The sequence below is a fragment of the Jaculus jaculus genome, chromosome 2 (genome assembly GCF_020740685.1).
Source record: "Jaculus jaculus isolate mJacJac1 chromosome 2, mJacJac1.mat.Y.cur, whole genome shotgun sequence".
Taxonomy (NCBI): domain Eukaryota; kingdom Metazoa; phylum Chordata; class Mammalia; order Rodentia; family Dipodidae; genus Jaculus; species Jaculus jaculus.
In genome coordinates this window covers 63,104,548-63,123,955 of record NC_059103.1, presented here as the reverse complement: position 1 = coordinate 63,123,955, position 19,408 = coordinate 63,104,548, and the positions used below count along the sequence as shown (strand labels likewise).

The 19,408-nt window shown below is 42.5% G+C and overlaps 1 protein-coding gene across 5 annotated transcripts in view; it reads right to left on the bottom strand.

Moving 5' to 3' along the window:
- The window catches only part of Rnf144a (ring finger protein 144A), a 140,273-nt gene that overhangs the window by 32,023 nt on the left and 88,842 nt on the right, over positions 1-19,408 (bottom strand). For 3 of the 5 annotated variants that reach the window (XM_045143013.1, XM_045143012.1, XM_045143011.1), the window contains 2 exons: positions 3,614-3,718; positions 3,428-3,488 (listed from right to left, as the gene is read on the bottom strand). In XM_045143013.1, the coding sequence (XP_044998948.1) occupies positions 3,428-3,488; positions 3,614-3,718 (166 nt within the window). Of the gene's footprint in view, positions 1-3,427; positions 3,489-3,613; positions 3,719-13,344; positions 13,515-13,560; positions 13,667-19,408 lie in introns of those variants that run through there. The other 2 variants (XM_045143014.1, XM_045143015.1) reach the window with 2 other exon arrangements.

Genomic DNA, 19,408 nt, shown 5'->3' with positions numbered 1-19,408 from the left:
AATAGAGGATTGAAAGCCTCATGTGTTAGGCTTTGCAGGCAACCACCTTACCCAATGATCCAGCTCTCCAGCCCTCTGAGATTTACTGATATGCCCTAACATGTTGCTTAATTACTTTGAACTTTGCCTTCTTATAAAAAGCAAAAACGGGGGACAGGTGCTGGCAAGGTGACTTAGCAGTTAAGACGTTTGCCTGCAGAGCCAAGGGACCCAGGATCAATTCCCCAGGCCCCACATAAGCCAGATGCACATGGTGGCACATGCATCTGGAATTTTTTACATGGACTGAAGGCCCTGGTATACTCATTCCCTTTCTCAATTTGCCTCTTTCTCTCTCACTCTCTTTAATAAATAAACTAAATAAAACAATATTAAAAATAATAACAAAAAATAAGACAAGACCAACACTTTCAGCATAGCTTTGGTCAGTCCCTCCCTTGTCTGTGGCTAGAGAAATCAGGAAGCCACATATCTATCTGGGATGTCATGAGTTTCTGCATACACAAATATGGAGATAAAGTGAAAATTTGCACAGCCAACAGACACTGCACAGTGGGGACACACAGAGAAACATGGCCAATGGACCTCTCTGGAATTCCTGGCCCCCCCACACACACTGGAGTGACCAGGATGAGAAAGCAGACATTCATGGGAAGAAATGCAGCTCCGACAAGCCTTGTCTGGCTTCCTGATTGCCAAAGGCTTCAGGTGGAGAAACAGAGAAGCTGAAATGAAAACCCAGACTGTTGGGTCAGGCAAGACCAACAGGGTAAAATAAAGACCCACTGGCAACTTAAACTCACTATAGGATTTTTTTTTGGGGGGGGGAGCAGTAACTAATTTCTTATTAAAAAATCACTGAGGGCTGGAGAGATGGCTTAGCGGTTAAGCGCTTGCCTGTGAAGCCTAAGGACCCCGGTTCGAGGCTCGGTTCCCCAGGTCCCACGTTAGCCAGATGCACAAGGGGGCGCACGCGTCTGGAGTTCATTTGCAGAGGCTGGAGGCCCTGGAGTGCCCATTCTGTCCCTCTATCTCTCTTTCTCTCTGTGTCTGTCGCTCTCAAATAAATAAATAAAAATTAAAAAAAAAATCACTGAGCTGAGTTTCCTCACATGTATGAAAGCTGAAAGGAGACTATGTTGGGGGAAGAACAGATGGTAGGAGCGGAATTGGAAAAGAGAGGGGAAGAGAAACAAACCAAAAAGCCTACCACAATGAAAAAACCATAACAAAACCTAATTCTTTGCATACCAGTAAAAATAATAATTTTGTTTCCTCCTAAGACATTCTCCCATTGACCAAATTTTGAAGGAATAGATCCAATCAACATTTGCTTTATAATCACATCTCCAGGTGTGTTCAAGGGGCTGGCTAGAATGCACAGCTATATTTTAGCTCTAACGCCTCAGATTTCATCAGGGCAGCATTTCAATGGTACTAAGGCTGAATTTTTTTAAAAACAAACAGTCCACATGTTGGTAAAATGTATTCTAGTAATAGGTTTCATTGGTTTTCAGAAGTATTTTTCTGACCTAAGTCAAGTTGGCTTCATTTTTATTCAAGAGGAAAAAACTATTTTGACCAAGCCAAAGCACAGAAGAAGAAGAAAAAAAAAAGTTAAAATTATTAGTTTGGAAAATTTACCCAGTTGCACTTTTAAATTAAATTCAATGTCATAGAAAGTTCATAGTCTCATGACCCAAACAGCTCCCAGTTTCTGTCAAGAGTCCCTCTGGAAAATACTTTAAAAGGAAAGATCTAAAAATCCCAAAATTCTACATTAATCAATTTTATAACTCTCCATTCTGTCTTTAGTACTACATGACATTATCTTTGAGAGGTAAGATGTTCCAAAGTGAATGATTTATTGCAGCTTAAGAAACAAGCTCTAGAAAACACATTTCTAAGCCATCAAAGGTCCTGATTAATTTTTTGAAGTTGGAGATAAGTCAGGATTATCTTTAGCACTTCTTTTAACTTTTTCACATTTCAGCTCCTCAAATACAAGGAGACCCTTTCCTTTCAGTGTCTCCATGTAAGTGGGTCATGCTGGGCTCTTGCTCAGCAGTGATCTCTGACAGCCACAAGAAGGAAGTAAAAAGGGTGCATGGATCAAGTGTTTCCAACCACAATGACAGTCTGAGTAACCACTCCACATCTCCATAGGCTGCTCTGCAAAAGGACCGTGACCTGTGCTTCACCTGTCTCTAACTCTGCTCTTTACAGGTAACCCCAATTCCCAGAAGGCCTATGAACACAGACTAAATGGTATCTGAAGGCTCTTCTTTCAAATAGCATTTTATGATTGTGGAGTGCAGCAGAAAGGCCTTGCCCAGGCAGTCACCAAGTTTCAGCACTTGGCAATATGGTCCCCAAATAGAGTCACTCTATGTGGCTCTTCTGTAGGAGCCAGCCAATGTCCAGCGAGAGGGGAGGAGTCACACAAAAGCCTTGAAGACTTGTCCCTAACCCCACCAAAATCAGAAACCAGGAAGTAATCAGTGCTCTGTGTACCAGGCTCAATGGATCCTGGCATATTAGCCCTGCAGGGTTCTGGCACTTACTGAGACCTAGGCTCAGTTACTCATCAGCTCCTCTCAGCTTGCAATGGGAAGTGAATCAGACCAGCAAGGCTATAGCTCCTTACTCTGTTAAGGTTGATGGATACTGCAAGAGAACTGTGCTTAGAGACTTGCTTCCAGGCCTTTGTGCATTTAAATGAAGAAAAGGCCTAAGAGTTTAGCCCCAAGACATCAGACCCTAATTTGGCCCAAGAATAATGTGCTACAGGGGCTGAAGAGATGGCTCATCAGTTAAAGGCATTTGTTTTCAAGCCTGCCAAACCAGGGTTCAATTTCCCAGTACCTACATAAAGCCAGTTGAAAACTGGCACATACATTTGTACTCAAAGCACCTACAATAATGGGGCAATGAGCCAGGAGGATCCGAAGCTCCTGGGCCACCTAGTCTGATGTTCATTTTCAATGCAGTAGTCTATTTACAGCAAGAACAGGTCCCAAAGAAAGTGGAAGAACAAACAGCTGGAAGTTGTCCTCTAGAGGACACACATGCGTGAAATCATGCCCACCTGGACACACACATACACAAACATAAATAAACATTTTAATAAAGAGTAGTGTGGTATTTGGGTCATATCTCTTTAATCTATCCTGCAAACAAAGTATCTCCTGAATTCTTCCTGCCGTCAAATGGGTCACTAGCCCAGACCTCCAAGTTGTGAGCAGCATAGAGAATTCAACATCAGCTAAATTTCAGAAGTTCCAAAGTACACAGACATTTTATTCTTACTGTTGCTTTTTCACTTCTATCAAGTGACGTATGTTCATAGCTCCCAAAAGAAATCCCCTACATGTTATCCACATGCTGTTGTGGTAATCGAAACTGGCTAATATCCCAGGCCACTTACCTCTTTCAAATTGCAGCTTTTTATATCTCTGCATCATTTCAGCTGCAACCATGCACTCAATCTGAAAGAAAAAAACACACACACAAGGAGTGTAACAAGCTGTGCACTAGCAGAACCCACAGTCCTGATAAGCCAGGCTAGGCACACAGCACATAGGCAACAAGCCCACATGTTCCCTGCACGTGCCTCGTTCTCCTGCAGGTGGCCCTGTTTAGGGCAGGCAGCATCTGGACAGCTAATGGCAGTTTCTAGGCCTTCTTTGATCAAGAGCTCCACATACTGTTTCAGGCACTGAAAGAAAAACAGAGAACTGTCTATAAACATACTCCCTGTTACTCAAGACAGTGATACAGTAAGAAAATAGTCTGCCAATTGTTCTATTGGAGTTTTCCACCTGCACTGGGGAGCTCATAATAACCACTAAGTTAGGGATTTTGAGATTTTGTTCATTTAGCAAAATCATCTTGCCCCCCACCCCAGTCTGCACCAAGGCTCAGTTTCTAATTCACACTGCTGATGCTACACAACACCAAAGCTCAATATTCTAGCAGCAAAGGGGGCTGGGGAGGGATTTTCCTGCAGTGCACAGGAGATGGCAAGTACTATGCTAAGTTCTTCACCTTAGCTGTTTCATGTAATCCTTGCCATATGCTTACAGGAAAGGTATGACTGTTCTATCTTCCAAGAAGGAACCTGCCAGCTTACACAATATGGTGCAGCCTAGGTTTAGAGCCAGATTTATTCAGTTTATAGGCCCATATCCTCCCTACTGAAAATGACAGTGCTCTATAGTCCTCAATTACTACCAGCCTCACATTCTGAGTAGTACTGTTTAAAATCTGAAACAAATCCAAAAAAAGTAAGTAGAAGACATGAGACCTAACTAGTACAAATGATTATTGGCCTTCATCCATAGCAATTTACTCTTGCCTTAACAAGTATATTAGTTTTAGAAATCCAGTGTTTGTAGGAAAAGAATATTATAAACAAAGAACACAATATGGTTTACCCTTGGTAGACTCACTACCAAGATGAGCCTTGCAAACAGCACCCTGAATTCACCTGTAATCAAAATCCCAGGATAGCAAGGTCATAACAACAACCCTAGAATAATACTGTACAGCAGGTCATAACAGAAACATTAGCAGAATACTATAGCAGCACCATCAACATGCCCTGGCAGCAATTCTCCAGGGAAAACTATCAGTGGAGTTTGCTATATACCTTCTACAAATGTGACTCTGAATCTTCATAAGAGTGTGTGGCTATATTCATGAATAGGCCTCAACTGAAAGCCAAGTGCATTTCCTGTTCCTCCGCATTTGGAACAACTGTTCTCTGTCAGCCTCGGTGTTTTACTCTGGGGTGGTATGATGATCTACCACACAGTGGAGTCATAAAAGGGCCTTGGAGAATACATGGACAAGAGCAGATGCTCAAAGCAGAAAGAACAATTTTATCTACATGCATTATTCTTCTCATTCTAGAAAAGCAGAATATTATCCAACAAAAAACTGAGTTTATATTGTGGGAAAGGTGATGAAAAGAATGACAACACCAAAGGAAGAGGAGGGGTTCTTTGGAATACTGTCTTTCAGACATTAACATGCCTGTTGCTTCCATAATGTCACAGTGACTGACATTATCTACACAAGACCTGTATAATATGAGGGGGAAATGATGACATGAAAATAGAAGAGGAATTACTTGGAAAGAAGAGGGCCAGTGGAGGAGCATAACAGAGAAGGAATAAAGGAAAGAAAATTACGGTCAGGATACACTGTGCATATGAATGAAGGTTGTCAATAAAATGCTAACAAGAGGGTGGCTTCAGAGATGTGTTATAGTTAAGGTACTTCCCTGTAAGGCCTAACCACAGGCTCATTTCCCCAGTGCCCATGCAAAGCCAAATGCAGAAAGTGGCACATGTATCTGGAGTTCGTCACGGTGGCTTGAAGGCCCTGGTATGCACGTTCCCTCTTTCTTGCTCTCTGTCTCTCTCCCTACAAATAAATCAATAATTAAACAAAATAATCAAACAAACAAACAAAAAACACCTAACAGAAAGACTCAGTCTCAACAGAAATACCTTTAAAAAATCTAACCAGCTCTTCCGGTTAAGATGGCGGCGTAGGTACCACGCCAAAGCAGCCTAGGGGGGAAAAAGACCAAAAAAACTCAGCTAAATACACACTTTTACTAAAAAGTGAGGTGTATAGGAAATTGAGGCGGCAGCGGAGAAGTAGAAGAGTTCCAGAGCATCCAGAGCCTGCACAGGCGGGAACAGCGGCTCTGGGGCGGCTCGGCCACCCGCCGCAGCCGCGAAGCGGCAGAAAGCCGCCGGACTCTCGGCGCGAGCCGCAGGACAAGCCAGGTGCGGGATTTTCCCCTCACACCGCGCTCTCCGCAACTCGGGAAACGTGAGGGGAGAGCGGCAGCGAGCAACGGAGGGAAGAGCAGACCGCGAGGTAGAAGCACACGTGGAGCAGCGATACAACCAGAGCAGCCGCGGCTCCCTCCCCTCCCCCACCACCTGAACCCAGCTCCAGCGAACACAGCAGCGGCCCGGGACCCGGCCACGCCAACTTGGGCTGACAGCAGGACCCAAGCAGGAGCAGACTTCGGCAGCAACTTCAGCGGCTCCAGCACCGGTACCAGTGGCCCCAGCAGCAGCGGACCCAGGAGCGGCAGCGGCGGCAGATCCCGCAGCAGCGGCTTCGGGGGGAGCAGCAGCGGTGGACACGGCAGCGGCAGCTTCAGCAGCGGTGGTGGCTCTGGTGGTGGCAGCTACAACAGCAGCAGAGGCAGCAGCAGCGGCTCAGTTTGCCCCGTAGGAAAAGCAAGTGCCCAGCTCCAGAAATCAGAACAGCAGCCCGACGACCCAGGCAGCAACTTGACTGAGACCACAATCACCCAAGGTAACTGGGATTGCACCAGGGAAGGGTCTCACTTGGTCACAAGCTGACTGGGATCCCTCAACAGATCAGAAATCTAAACCTCTTTGTTGATAGAGGATCTGGTCATTATAATAACTACTCTTGCATACATACTCGGGGCTGTTTTTGATTGAATGTGTACAGTGTTTAGTTACATTTTAGAATCTACCTGTATTTTATTCCACTCAGCCTGCTTGAATACTCCTTTAGCAGGGAAACTCAACCCCTAAGAACATCTTTGTAGATACTCTGAGAGTCTTAAGAGCCACACCTAATACCTTAAGGTCCTACCCTGAAAATATATTACATCAAATCAATTGATACAGCTAAGAATACACAGCTAGCTAGAAAATCCAAGCATTAACTTAATCCAAGATGCAAAAATATATACATTATAACACAAGAAACACTAAAAAGCAAGACGATATAAATCCACCTAAAAGTATTAATGCATCAGAAATGTCCTCCAGTGAGAAAGAGTTAGAGGAAATGCCTGAGAAAGAGTTCAACAGAATAATTATAAATATGTTCAAAGAGGTCAAAGAACACATGAAAACAATCAAAGAAGAAATCAAAGAGGAAATCAAAGAGGAAATCAAAGGAATCAAAGAAGAGGCAGGACACCAATTTAATGAAATAAAGAAGGCAATACAAGACATAAATAGGGAAATAGAAATAATAAAGAAAAACCAGTCAGAATTACTAGCAATGAAGAACACAGTTAATGAAATAAAAAACTCTGTAGAAAATCTCACCAGTAGGATGGATGAGGGAGAGGACAGAATATCTAAGCTAGAAGATCAGGTGGCAGACCTAATGCAGTCCAACAAAGAGAAAGACAAACTTATAGAAAAGTATGAGTGGGAATTTCAAGATATTCGGGACACTATGAAAAGATCCAATATAAGAATTCAGGGCATAGTAGAAGGAGAAGAACTCCACTCCAGAGGCATAGTAGGCATCTTCAACAAAATCATAGAGGAAAATTTTCCCCAAATTGGGAAAGAGGTGCCAATACAGATACAGGAAGCCTTTAGAACCCCAGCCAGACAAAACCCAGAAAGAAACTCTCCTCGCCACATTATACTCAAACTTCCAAACACACAAACCAAAGAAAAAATATTGAAAGCAGTTAGAGAGAAAAATCAAGTTACCTACAAAAGCAAGCCCATCAGGATTACAGCAGATTATTCAACACAAACTTTTAAAGCCAGAAGGGCTTGGAGTGATATATTCCAAGTTCTGAAAGATAACAACTGTCAACCAAGGTTACTTTATCCTGCAAAGTTATCCATCCAAATAGATGGAGAAATAAAGACATTCCATGACAAAAGCAGGTTAAAGGAGTATCTGAAGACAAAACCAGCTCTACAGAAAATACTTGATAGAATCCTCCATGCTGAACAAAAGGAAAAGCACACATATAAGGAACCTAGAAAAAACCAGCTATACTCAAATACCAGTTAACAGAAGAGAGCACAGGTAGAACAAGTAACACACACACACACACACAAATGGCAAACATAAATACACACCTTTCAATAATATCTCTTAATATCAACGGTCTCAATGCCCCAACGAAAAGACATAGATTTGCAGACTGGGTTAAAAAGCAGGATCCTACAATTTGTTGTCTCCAAGAAACTCACCTTTCTACAAAGGATAGACATTATCTTAGGGTGAAAGGTTGGAAGACGGTGTTTCAAGCAAATGGGCCTAGAAAACAAGCAGGGGTTGCTATCCTAATATCAGACAGGGTAGACTTTAGTCCGACGTTAGTCAAAAAAGATAAGGAAGGTCACTTTATATTGATTAAGGGCACACTCCAACAGGAGGACATTACAATCCTAAACATATATGCACCTAACATGGGGGCTCCCAAATTCGTCAAACAAACACTATTAGAACTAAGGTCACAGATAACACCAAACACAGTGGTGGTGGGTGACTTTAACACCCCACTCTCATCAATTGACAGGTCATCCAGGGAAAGAATAAACAGAGAGGCATCTGGACTAAATGAGGTCATAGAAGGAATGGACCTAACAGATATATACAGGACATTTCATCCAAAGGCTGCAGAATATACATTCTTTTCAGCAGCACATGGAACATTCTCTAAAATAGACCATATATTAGGACACAAAGCAAATCTTAACAAATTCAGGAAAATTGAAATAATTCCTTGCATTCTATCTGACCACAATGGAATTAAACTACAAATCAGTAGCAAGAAAGGCTATAGAGCATACACAAAATCATGGAAACTAAACAATACACTACTAAATGATGAGTGGGTCAATGAAGAAATCAAAAAGGAAATCAAAAAATTTATAGAGTCAAATGATAATGAGAACACAACATACCAAAATCTCTGGGACACAATGAAGGCAGTTCTAAGAGGTAAATTTATAGACTTAAGTGCCTATATTAAGAAATTAGAAAGGTCGCAAGTAAACGACCTAATGCTTCGCCTTAAAGCCTTGGAAAAAGAAGAACAAGGCAAACCAAAAAGTAGTAGACGGGAAGAAATAATAAAGATTAGGGCAGAAATTAATGAAATAGAAACAAAAAGAACAATCCAAAGAATTAATGAAACAAAGAGTTGGTTCTTTGAAAGGATAAACAAGATTGATAAACCCTTAGCAAATCTGACCAAAAGAAAGAGAGAAGAGACACAAATTAATAAAATCAGAGATGAACAAGGTAACATCACAACAGATTCCAGAGAAATTCAAAAAATTATAGGGACATACTATAAAAGCATATACTCCACAAAGTATGAAAATCTGAAAGAAATGGATGATTTCCTTGATCTATATGACCTACCTAAATTAAATCAAAATGAGATTAATCACTTAAATAGACCTATAACAAACATGGAGATCTGAGCAGATATCAATAATCTCCCAACTAAAAAAAGCCCAGGCCCGGATGGATTCACTGCTGAATTTTACCAGACTTTTAAGGAAGAGCTAACACCATTGCTTCTTAAGCTTTTCCAGGAAATAGAAAAAGAAGGAATCCTACCAAACTCCTTCTATGAGGCCAGCATCACCCTGATACCAAAACCAGGCAAAGATAGAACAAAAAAAGAAAATTACAGACCAATCTCCCTCATGAACATAGATGCAAAAATTCTCAACAAAATATTGGCAAACAGAATACAAGAGTATATCAAAAAGATCATTCACCCTGACCATGTAGGCTTTATCCCAGAGATGCAGGGATGGTTCAACATACGCAAATCTATAAATGTAATACATTACATAAATGGGTTGAAGGACAAAAATCACATGATCATCTCATAAGATGCAGAGAAAGCATTTGACAAAATCCAACATCCCTTCATGATAAAAGTCCTACAGAGACTGGGAATAGAAGGAACATATCTCAATATAATAAAGGCTATTTATGACAAGCCTACAGCCAACATATTACTAAATGGGGAAAAACTGGAAGCTTTTCCACTAAAATCAGGAACAAGACAAGGGTGTCCACTGTCTCCACTTCTATTTAATATAGTTTTGGAAGTCTTAGCCATAGCAATAAGGCAAGAGACACACATAAAAGGGATACAAATTGGAAAGGAAGAAATCAAGTTATCATTATTTGCAGATGACATGATTCTATACATAAAGGACCCTAAAGACTCTACTAGCAAGCTGTTAGAGCTGATCAAAACCTACAGCAATGTAGCAGGATACAAAATAAATACACAGAAATCAGTAGCCTTCGTATATGCTAACAACAAACACACAGAGGATGAAATCAGAGAATCACTCCCATTCACAATTGCATCAAAAAAAATAAAATACCTTGGAATAAACCTAACCAAGGAAGTAAAGAATCTATACAATGAGAACTTTAAAACACTCAAGCGAGAAATTGCAGAAGACACTAGAAAGTGGAGAAACATCCCTTGTTCCTGGCTTGGAAGAATCAATATCGTGAAAATGGCAATCTTACCTAAAGCAATCTACACATTTAATGCAATCCCTATCAAAATTCCAAAGGCTTTCTTCATGGAAATAGAAAAAACAATCCAAAAATTCATTTGGAATCACAAAAACCTCGAATATCTAAAATAATACTGAGCAACAAAAAAGAGGCTGGTGGTATCACCATACCTGATTTTAACCTATACTACAGAGCCATAGTAACAAAAACAGCATGGTACTGGCACAAAAACAGACATGTAGATCAGTGGAACAGAATAGAGGACCCAGATGTAAGCCCAAGTAGCTATAGCCACCTGATATTCGATAAAAATGCCAAAAATACTCATTGGAGAAGAGACAGCCTCTTCAGCAAATGGTGTTTTGAAATCTGGATAAATATCTGCAGAAGGATGAAAATAGATTCTTCTCTCTCGCCATGCACAAGAATTAAGTCCAAATGGATTAAAGACCTTAACATCAGACCAGAAACTTTGAAACTGCTAGAGGAAAAAGTAGGGGAAACCCTTCAACATATTGGTCTTGGCAAAGACTTTCTGAATACAACCCCAATTGCTCAGGCAATAAAACCACAGATTAACCACTGGGACCTAATGAAATTACAAAGATTTTGCACCGCAAAGGACACAGTGAAAAAAGCAAAGAGGCAACCTACAGAATGGGAAAAAATCTTCGCCAGCTATAAATCTGATAGAGGATTAATATCTAGGATATACAAAGAACTCAAAAAGTTAACCAATAAGGAATCAAACAAGCCAATCAAAAAATGGGCTAAGGAGCTAAATAGAGAGTTCTCAAAGGAAGAAATACGAATGGCATATAAGCATCTAAAAAAATGTTCTACGTCACTAGTCATCAGGGAAATGCAGATTAAAACTACATTGAGATTCCATCTCACTCCTGTCAGATTGGCCACCATCATGAAAACAAATGATCATAAATGTTGGCGGGGATGTGGAAAAAAAGGAACCCTTCTGCACTGCTGGTGGGAATGCAATCTGGTCCAGCCATTGTGGAAAACAGTGTGGAGGTTCCTAAAGCAGCTAGAGATTGATCTACCATATGACCCAGCTATAGCACTCCTAGGCATATATCCAAAGGACTCATCTCATTTCCTTAGAAGTACATGCTCAACCATGTTTATTGCTGCTCAATTTATAATAGCTGGGAAATGGAACCAGCCTAGATGTCCCTCAACAGATGAGTGGATAATGAAGATGTGGTACATTTATACAATGGAGTTCTACTCAGCGGTAAAGAAAAATGAAGTTATGAAATTTACAGAAAAATGGATGGACCTGGAAAGTATTACACTAAGTCAGGTAACCCAGGCCCAGAAAGCCAAGCGCCACATGTTCTCTCTCATATGGGGATCCTAGCTACAGATGACTGGGCTTCTGTGTGAGAATGAAAATACTTAGTAGCAGAGGCCAGTAAGTTAAAAAGGAGACATAAAGGGTGGAGAAAGGAAGGGAGGAGGATACTTAATAGGTTGATATTGTATATATGTAATTACAATGATTGTAATGGGGAGGTAATATGATTGAGAATGGAATTTCAAACGGGAAAGTGTGGGGGTGGGGAGGGAGGGAATTACCATGGGATATATTTTATAATCATGGAAACTGTTAATAAAAATTAAAAAAAATAAAATAAAATAAAATAAAATAAAATAAAAAAAAAATAAAAATCTAACCAGTGAGTACATTCATGTTATTCCAGCACTTGGAAGGCTGAAGCACAAAAACTAACTCAAGCAACTCAGTGAGACACTGTGGAATCAAAGGGAGGAAGGGAAGGAGGGAGGGCAGATCAAGTAAGGACTATGCATAATCCCAAACCCAACCCAAAGCTGCTCTCCATGTGCACCCTGAGACTGTGGTGACTCTTAGCGGAGGCCCCTGAGGCCCAGCATCAATGTGCTTCATCATGGTGTTGTGTGATGCTGCCTTCCAAGCTCAACAGGAACTGCATCTTTCTTAGAGGTTGTGACCACCCAGAAGAGACCCTTAAGATTGAACCAGTGGTGCCTCCCCCTACAAGGGAGTAGCAAGTGTTGTCACAGCCTCACCCGAGGGCTGAGCCATCCCCTGTGCCAGCTGTGCAATGATACACCAGGTCTAGTGGCCTTAGGGCAGCTAGAGTATATACAGGATGGAAGATCAAGGGATGGGGAATCCATGCTGGAATAAAACCGTTTGATGATACTGGCTGCTCTGCAGTTGCCTTTGCATTTTTAAGTAACCCCTCTGTCTATAAGGAAGCCCACTGGTTCACCAGGTAGAACACTGGTAGAATGAACACGGACTGTTCACAGATGTTTGTACTATCACCCTGGCACCTGTGAAGAGAGCACAGGATAGTGTATGTGGGTATGTCAACAAGTCCTGCCTTGGAATAGTGTTGCAGTCACAAGACGGCAGGGTTCTCAGAAACAAACGTCCATGCATGTGAGCCTGTCCACAGGCAAGAGAATGTAAGTGATTAGGAGAAGACAGGAGTGTTCCCAAGTCTCCACTGGCAGCAATGCTGACTTCCTATCTTGGCGAGTGGCGAAGGGTCTCAAGGCCCTATGTGCAGCTGGCACAGGACCAGAGTGTGCTCGTCATGGGTGGAGCAGTGCAAGAAGGGCCAAGACCCTGGTAAGCTCTGAAGCCACACAGATGCCAGGAATCATGGTTCCTCCACATAGAGGCTGTGAAGCAATTTCTTAATTCATCTGGGCAACACCTCCCTGGATAGTGAAATAGGGTGCCTTCTTTTGTAAGAAATAAAGGATATCATGGCTCCTGGCACAGTTCCTGGTAGACCAACCAAGTAAGCAGGGGCTGTTGATTCGTTTGTCCATCTGTGTGGTACACATCTTACAGTTACAAGCATGAAAAACCAAAACCCTTAGCAACTAGATAAATGCATTACTGTCTATAATTAAATCTGTCTGGAAGTGGGGGTAATAGAATGTCTTAAACCAACAGAATGTCCTAAACTCTAAAAATGCCAGGCAGAGCTCCATATGACATACCTTTATTTTCTCTGTGAAGCAAAATAAAATTAAACCAGGTATGTGATGTACACCCTGGGAAAGTCTGAACCAATATTCAAGAGCTCACATATGGCAACAAGCAGTGAGTCACGTCTGGGGGAAGGCTCCCAAGACACAGCCCCACAGGCCACTGGAATGCATGTCGATGCAAAGCACACAGTGATTATGGCCTGGGACTATTGATTTGTTTACTACCCCGAGACAGATGAGGGTCTGAGTGCCTGATCCTGCATCCATCCAAACCGCTCAGTCTTCTTCCAGATGTAAAGTAGGTCATGACTCACAAGCAATGTTTTCCAACCTAATAGCAAAAAGATGTTTTGAAATAAGTACACACAGGAAAAAAAAAAAAGGCAATCAAAGAAACTTCTGTAACAATAAATACGCAACTCTCAAGCAAAAACTGACACATTTCTGGTGATATCCATTGTGACTTTTCTGTAATCAAATGCCTTCTAAGGACTGGACTTCAGGTCGTGTGTGTGTGTGGGGGGGTGTGCGAGACAGAGAGGGAGAGGTGTTGTGCATATGTCTGTGTGAAGTGTGTATGTATTCCTGTGTGTGAGTAAAGTCATACATGTATGTGCAGTCATGTGTGAATCCAAGCATACATTTCTGTTCACTCATGTATGTGAATACAGGTATGCATGTGTGTGTATTAATGTGTGTGAGTCCAGGCATACATGTGTGTGTATTTATGTGTGTGAGTACAGGCATGCATATGTGTGCACTCATGTATGTGCGTACAGGTATACATGTGCGTATTCCTGTGTGTGAGTACAGGCATTCACATGTGTGAGTATAGTCATGCATGTGTGTGCATTCATGTGTGTGAGTACAGAAATACATTGTGTGTGTATTACTGTGTGTGAGTTCTGGCATCTGTGTGTGTATTAATGTGTGGAAGTACAGGTATTCATGAGGGTGTGTATCCATGTGTGGGAGTATAGGCATACATTGTGTGCATGTATACTCATGTATGTGAGTACAGCATACATGTGTATATTTGTGTGTGTGTGAGTACAGGCATGCACATGTGTATGTATTCCTGTGTGTGAGTACAGGCATGTATTCATTAATGTGAGTACTAGCATACATATGTGTGTATTCAGGTGTGTGAGTACAGGCAATTTACCTGCTGAGCTATCTCTCTAGCACATTATTGCTTATTTCTTTCTCAATAAAGATGTTTTAGTTGTATGTGGCGACGCAGGCCTGTAATCCCAGCACTTGGAGGCTGAAGCAAGAGAGTGAGTGAGTTCAAGGCCAACTTGGGCTACAAAGTAGGTCAGCTTGGGCAGTGTTATCAAACCATAATTGTGAAAAACAAAAATACCACAAAACAAAAAGAAATCATAAGAACCCATTTGTGAGTTTGTTACCTCATAAGCTTTTTCACAGGCCAAGGAATTATATGAACTTTAAACTGACAAGGTCTGAGTCAATGAAGAGTACGTGATGCCACAAGTACAGTTGATCCCAGACAATGAGACCTCCTGGCATAGCATGGGAGAAGATGCAAGTCTTATGCTGTGCTCTGTGTTCTGAGGGACCCCACATCAAGATAGTGAGGATATAATAATCTCAGCATATGGAGGGGGTGTCCCAGGGAAGGCTTGAGAAAGGAAGGTTGGCTCCAGAAAGCCAGAAATTTCAAGGAAAAAAAAGGTATCAGCTATGTTATGGGAGGAAGGGGGAGGGGCAGAGAGCCACAGAATGTTCCAGGCATTTTTCTTTCCACTGTGGCTTCCAACTCTTTGAAACTCGATGAGGGGGACAGCATTGCTGATTTGCCAGGAAACCTCCATTGCATCCCAAGTTTCCTACCAAAGAGCAGCGGGCCACAGAGATGCATCTGTCTGCTTGAAAGCAGGGTAAATCTGAATTGTGGCTACTTTCTTCTCAAAGGTCTATTGGTTAGTAGCCACCCTATCAAGAGAACCTTAAAAACTATAGCTCGCAGTTACCTGTATGATTTGGTCTTTATCACCAACCACAATTTACAACCATCATCCATAGGCAGATGGAAACAAAAGCAAGAGGACTCCAAGAAGAGTGTCTAAACTGGAATCAGAGAGATGGATTTGAATCCCAGATCACCCATGAAACAGTCTTGGCACAATGGTGAAAGCCTTTAATCTCAGAACTCCTGCCCTCCGGGTGTGGGGTACACTGGGCAGACATAGGAGGATAACTGACCAGCTCCAGTTCTATAGGTACAGTGGTCCAGGATGATGCTAGGGTGCCCACATGTTCTCCAGCATTTCAGAACCACAGATAATGGAGAACTCTTGCTCTTCCTCCATTAGATGCAAGTTCTTTGGAAGAGCAGCCTGTTTGTCCTTCTGTTCTCCATGCCTGACAGTGATGATGTCTAGTGTGTGATGAAACAAACCTGCACAGATAAGTGGGATACTTGCCGAGTAAACAGCTACCTGGCCACAGACTTGCTCTGTGTCTCAGCAGAACTGCAGACCTGGTACAGAGGCAAGCTGCCCACATACATTATTGTAAAGCAGCTGAGCTGGCCAGCTGAGCCTGGCTCTCTGCACAAGCAGGATCCTGGGCCAGACCCTGAAGAGCCCTCAAAAGGACTGGGGCTCTCACAGTAAGGACAACTTCATAGGGATCCCATGATGACTCTTCCTTGGGTGGTCTTGGGAACCCAGAGCAAACTGCCCACAGTCTCCATAGTGTCTCTGTGGGCTAAGAGTACTTTGCTCAAGGCAACAGGGTTTGAATTTACCCAAGTCCACAATATAAAGATTGCATCTATAAAATTATTGGAATAAAAACAAAATGCAGACTTTATATTATTTTATTGACATTATTCCTGACAACCCAGGAAGCCTTTGTCTGTCTCCTGCACAAACCCTGTGTTCTTTGATAACCAGCTCTTCATAATCATCATTGACTGTGCTTAGGTTAGGATCAGGGCTGAGCTGTGCTAGGCTGACATCCTTCCCATTCTATGGTAAGTTCCCTTAATTGTAGAACAAGGATAATGATGATGGAGCATGTCTGCAGCCAGGGTCTTGTTATTCTGGGGGTGTTTTTCTCATTTGCTAATCCTTGCTGATAACAAACATCCCTGAAGGAAGGACTGGTTTTTCTTCACACCAAGGACAAATACTGGCTTTTCTACCTCTTACAATACTCCACCTACCATTCTTACTGGGCCCACTAATCCAAAATGGAGTAGACACAGTTTCTGGTCAAGACACTCATATGCTCTCCAATGAGAGGCCCTGCAGCCTAGCATCCCCATCAAGGGTCTAAGTAATTCTCACCCCCACTCTGGGGTTGAGGTAAGTGCTAGTAAATTTTGCATATCTCGGTGACCCTTCCAGATACCATACAGGGGCCCAAGACTAGGGATGCACAGTGCCAACATGAGCTGAGATTCAGTGTGTTTCAAGAATAAGCAGGAAGCTGTAAGTTACAGGCTTACCCTTTCCTGAGGTATTACATCAATTCTGCAGGAGCACTGAGCACAGTTCTCACATAGGAATGTGGGATGGGGTATGGAGGATGGAGCACCCTCACCCAGGAGCAACAAACAACAGCAGGGCTAAGGAATATTAGGACTGGGTATGCATGTGTTTATTCAAGATAGCTGCACAGGGAAAAAAGGGAAGAAACCATTTGCTTCAGTGTTGAGTCCGTCTAAGACTGAGACCCTCTGAGTAAGGGATGTGGTATGTGTTGCAGACAGCATGTGATAAGGAATGGGGATTCATCCAGTACCCTGGGAATAGTCTACAGTGTGTAGATGGGCCACAGCTATGTCTCCAAACAGCCATTCTGCATGGGAAGGCACAGCTCAAGGCTCAGACCAACAGTTCTCAATCAGAGCACTGTGTACCAGACTGTGGGAAGTGGTCATAAGATGGCAGCTCACTCAAGGGGAACAAAGCCTGTCCTGTGACCTATGAAAAAAACCATCACAGTGTGGCTGTCCCCAGGGAAGCTGGCACACACAGCCACACACCCACTTAGGAGTATAGCTCCGTAGTAGATGCCCTGGGTTCTATCCTCAGGACTGTAAAAATAATAAAAATAAAATAGCAGGCATAAATAAGTAGATATACATTTCCTGCCATCCTGGTCCCATGGCCAGGAGACATTATGAATCTGGGTTGTGACTATTTGTGGTAGAAACTGTTGTCAGATGCACCAAGGGTAATTATGATAAATAATCTTCCTTGTCAACTTGATTGGATTGAGTAGTGCCTAGGAGATTTTAAAAGCACATTTATGTGGGTCTCTGATTAATGTCTCCCAACAACGACACCAGGATGGCAGGAAATGTATTCATACCTATAGACTGGTTTATGGCATGAAGGGCCAAAAACCTAAGTGAGTGAACATCCCGTGTCCCTGACAAGCATTGGTCATATGCTGCTCACCCAAGGCAAAGTGAACAATGACATAAAGTCCTATCAGGTAAAGTCATCATCCCTGTTAGCATTATTTCTAGCAGGGAAATAATAGCAAATTAAGCCAGTTTAGGGTCCTAGCAGCAACTCCAAAGGCAAACATGTCAGAGACAGGTGGCACTGTACAAGAAGAACAGGAAGCAGCATTTGTGTTACTTATCACAGGCCTTCTCTGTTCAACACTTCAAAATCCAAATCCCCACGACACAAGCAAGTGGCTCAGAATCACACCATCAGCAGAAGCCAAAGACCTGGACTTGGATCTCATAGCCAGGTCACACCACATACTCAGTACCAACTGGTCATAACTTTAGCGGGGATGGGGGGGGGGAAATGGTTTAGTGGTTAAGATATTTGCCTGAGAAGCCTAAGGACACCAGTTCAATTCCCCACATTAGCCAGATGCACAAGGGGGTGCATGCATATGGAGTTCGTTTGCAATGGCTGGAGGCCCTGGAATGCCCATTCCATCTTTCTCTCTGCCTCTCTTCCCCGCTCCCAAATAAATAAATAAAATATATTTTTTTAATTCGTGTGTATATGTGGTGGGGGGGAGGGCGAATGCATGTGCCATAGTACACATGTGAAATTCAGAGGACAACCTTAGGTGTTGAACCTTGACTTTCATCTTGTTTGAGGCAGGGTCTCTTTGTTGTTCTTCCCATGCACACCAGGCTAGAGGTCTGCCTGCATCTGGGGACTTTCCTGTCTCCAGCTCCCATCTGGCCGCAAGAGTGCTGGGATTACGGACTCATCCTATGGCACCCACAGCTTTACTGCGGGTGCTAAGGTCTGAACTCTGGCCTTCACACATGAACAGCAAATGTTTTACCCCCGAGCGATCTCCTCAGACGCGGTCCTAACTGTGAAAGCCAGAATACTTTTATTACAGCCCTTCATTCTGTGGGCTTTCCATACTAAACAGCTTTGATATGTCCTACTTTAGATTGTGGTCCCTAACCATTCTTCTACATGGGTTGTGCCACTGAGTGACAAAATGAACATGGGACTGGCTTTCTCAGGGAAGGATCAGGAATGCCTTATTGGACATGTAGTGTCAATGACCCTTTCTATCATCACAGGATTTCAGCACTAAGAGAAACTTGGTTAAACTTTTAAAAAATTATTTATATTTTATTTAGTTATTAGAGAGAGAGGGACAGAGAGAAAGAAGCAGACAGAGAGAGTGAGTGTGAGCACACCAGCACCTCTTGTCACTACATATGATGTCCAGGAGCGTATGCCATTTTGAGTCTGGCTTTCTGTGTGTACTGGAATAAAACCCGGGCTGCCAGGCTATGCACATAAGTACCTTTTAACCACTGAGCCACCTCTCCAGCCCCCTAACCTTTTTTTTTCTTTCTTCACTTAAATATTCAGAGCCACTTTTGGCTATTTTAGTTATTTATCTGCAAGTTCTCCATTTGTCTTCTTGCCGTATCCATCCCAGAGCCTGACATTGCACCTAGAAGGTACACAGAGCCCAGCAAGTCCCACAGCCACCCAGATTCTTTGCCAATGTATCACAGCCCTACCAAGTTCAATTTGACAGACATAGGTTCACTGTGACTTTGCCAAAATCAAAAGGACCTTGCCACTCACCC